The sequence below is a fragment of the Oreochromis niloticus genome, unplaced genomic scaffold (assembly GCF_001858045.2).
Source record: "Oreochromis niloticus isolate F11D_XX unplaced genomic scaffold, O_niloticus_UMD_NMBU tig00002260_pilon, whole genome shotgun sequence".
In the NCBI taxonomy this organism is placed as follows: domain Eukaryota; kingdom Metazoa; phylum Chordata; class Actinopteri; order Cichliformes; family Cichlidae; genus Oreochromis; species Oreochromis niloticus.
Window position 1 is genome coordinate 11,886 of NW_020327608.1, and position 1,693 is coordinate 13,578.

The 1,693-nt window shown below is 45.1% G+C and overlaps 1 protein-coding gene across 1 annotated transcript; it reads right to left on the bottom strand.

The window, feature by feature from the left end:
* Positions 1–240: 240 nt before the first annotated feature.
* LOC109200503 (leucine-rich repeat LGI family member 2-like) lies at positions 241–1,391 on the bottom strand. The gene is made up of 2 exons (XM_019356092.2): positions 1,351–1,391; positions 241–1,053 (listed from the first exon to the last, which is right to left on the bottom strand). The coding sequence occupies exons 1-2, from the start codon at positions 1,363–1,365 to the stop codon at positions 241–243; spliced, it is 828 nt and encodes a 275-aa protein (XP_019211637.1). The 5' UTR covers positions 1,366–1,391.
* Between the last annotated feature and the right edge of the window lie 302 nt (positions 1,392–1,693).

A 1,693-nucleotide genomic window follows, 5' to 3' on the forward strand; every position in this document is an offset into this window, starting at 1 on the left:
TAAGAGAATAGTAGTAGTTATGAAAGGGTAGTACTTCAGAAAGTCTGAGGATCCATGAGTGCAAGGCCATTCAGAAATAGTCACGATACATCTTGACCCCGCTCTAATTTGTGAGTGAAAACTATGAAGGTGTGGATATTTGACAGTTTATAAGGTCCTTTCTCTTTTTTTTTTCCTTCTTGAATTTGTCTTTCAAGTGGAAGACATTTGATTTCAGACGGGACAATAAGGCACAGCCCCTCACAAGCTCAGGTCGATGATGATGTGCTCAAAGATCTGCGTGTTTCCCTTGAAGCTCGAGGAAAAAATAAAGTCCCTGCGGTCGGTAGATACCACGGTGAAAGAGCGTGTGGCTTGGATGTACACCTCCTTAAAGCGGTCAAAGATTTTGTTGTCCTCATCCCACAGGTAGATCTGTGAGAAGGTGTAGTCGCTTCCCAGAGCCAGAAAGTAACGTTCCTTGAAAGAGAACGGCTGGAGAATCACGGAGCCTCGAGAGGGCAAAGCTTGGATCTCAGCAAACTGTTTGGTGCCCCAACGCAGAACTTTGGAATCACCGATATACCGCGTCATAGCCAGGTAGAGCTCCTCCTTGATCCGGAAGTGTTTCACAACCACTACATCCTCCATGTTGGGGATCTCACCCTGCAGGATGAACTTCTGGTTGCTCCGGCTCCACTGGTAGATCACTGGAACCTGTGAGCGGCTCGCTAGAATAAGGTGAGCTTTCCCATCCAAGTCGAGAAACTCTACATCCGTGTCGCGGTACCACTCGTGCAGTGACTGGTACGAATAAAAGCCATTATCATTCCACTTGTAGAGGGTGGAGAGGCCAGCTTTTGAGCTGTCAGCAATCACAAAGAACCAATCAGAGCCAATCTGGAAGGCCTCAATATCATTGGGCTTAGAGATCTTGGACACCTCGATATAACTTACTGAACCTGCTTTGGTCGTCATCAAACTTGTAAATGTGGGAACCACCAAACAGCTGAGCCACAATGACAAACACCTCATTTTCGATGATAACAGATTTGCACCCCACAATGGACTGACCTAAAGGGCAGAGAAACACATGAATCGCGTGAGAATGAAACTGGGAGCATTCTGGGAGTGTTTGTTAGCCTAATGTGTGATTTAGACTTCCTAACTTACAGTGTCACTGGAAACTCCCTTTAACCCTCCACCTAACCTTCCACGTAACCTGACATGCAGAGATGTAACTACACGTTGGGTCGACACAGCCTGCAAGGACTTAAATGGTTAGAAGGTTGCGCTGCAGGATCAAGAGGGGTTTCCAGTTATGTCGTAAGTTAGGACACATTTCCTGCAGAAGGCGAAATCAAACTTTACCTGTGATGTTATCATAAGTCCTGAAGTTCATTTCTATGTGGTCCCACTGGAAAATCAAACAGCTCTCTGTGCTGGGAGCAGAAATGGCCACGTAGACATCATTCTTATAGCTGAATGTGTCAACAGACAACGATTCTGAGGCAACAGACTGATGAAGGATGAAATCTGTGGAAAGGAACATTGGGAAATGTATTTTTCACAAACCAACAAAGCCACGTTAAATGAATAACCTCTACACATCTTAGAAAGACTCTGCTGAGTTCTCTCATCCTGATCTCAGCTGAGATTTACACGGTGTGGGATTATAATATTACCTTATGCCATGTTATACCCCTAATTAAAG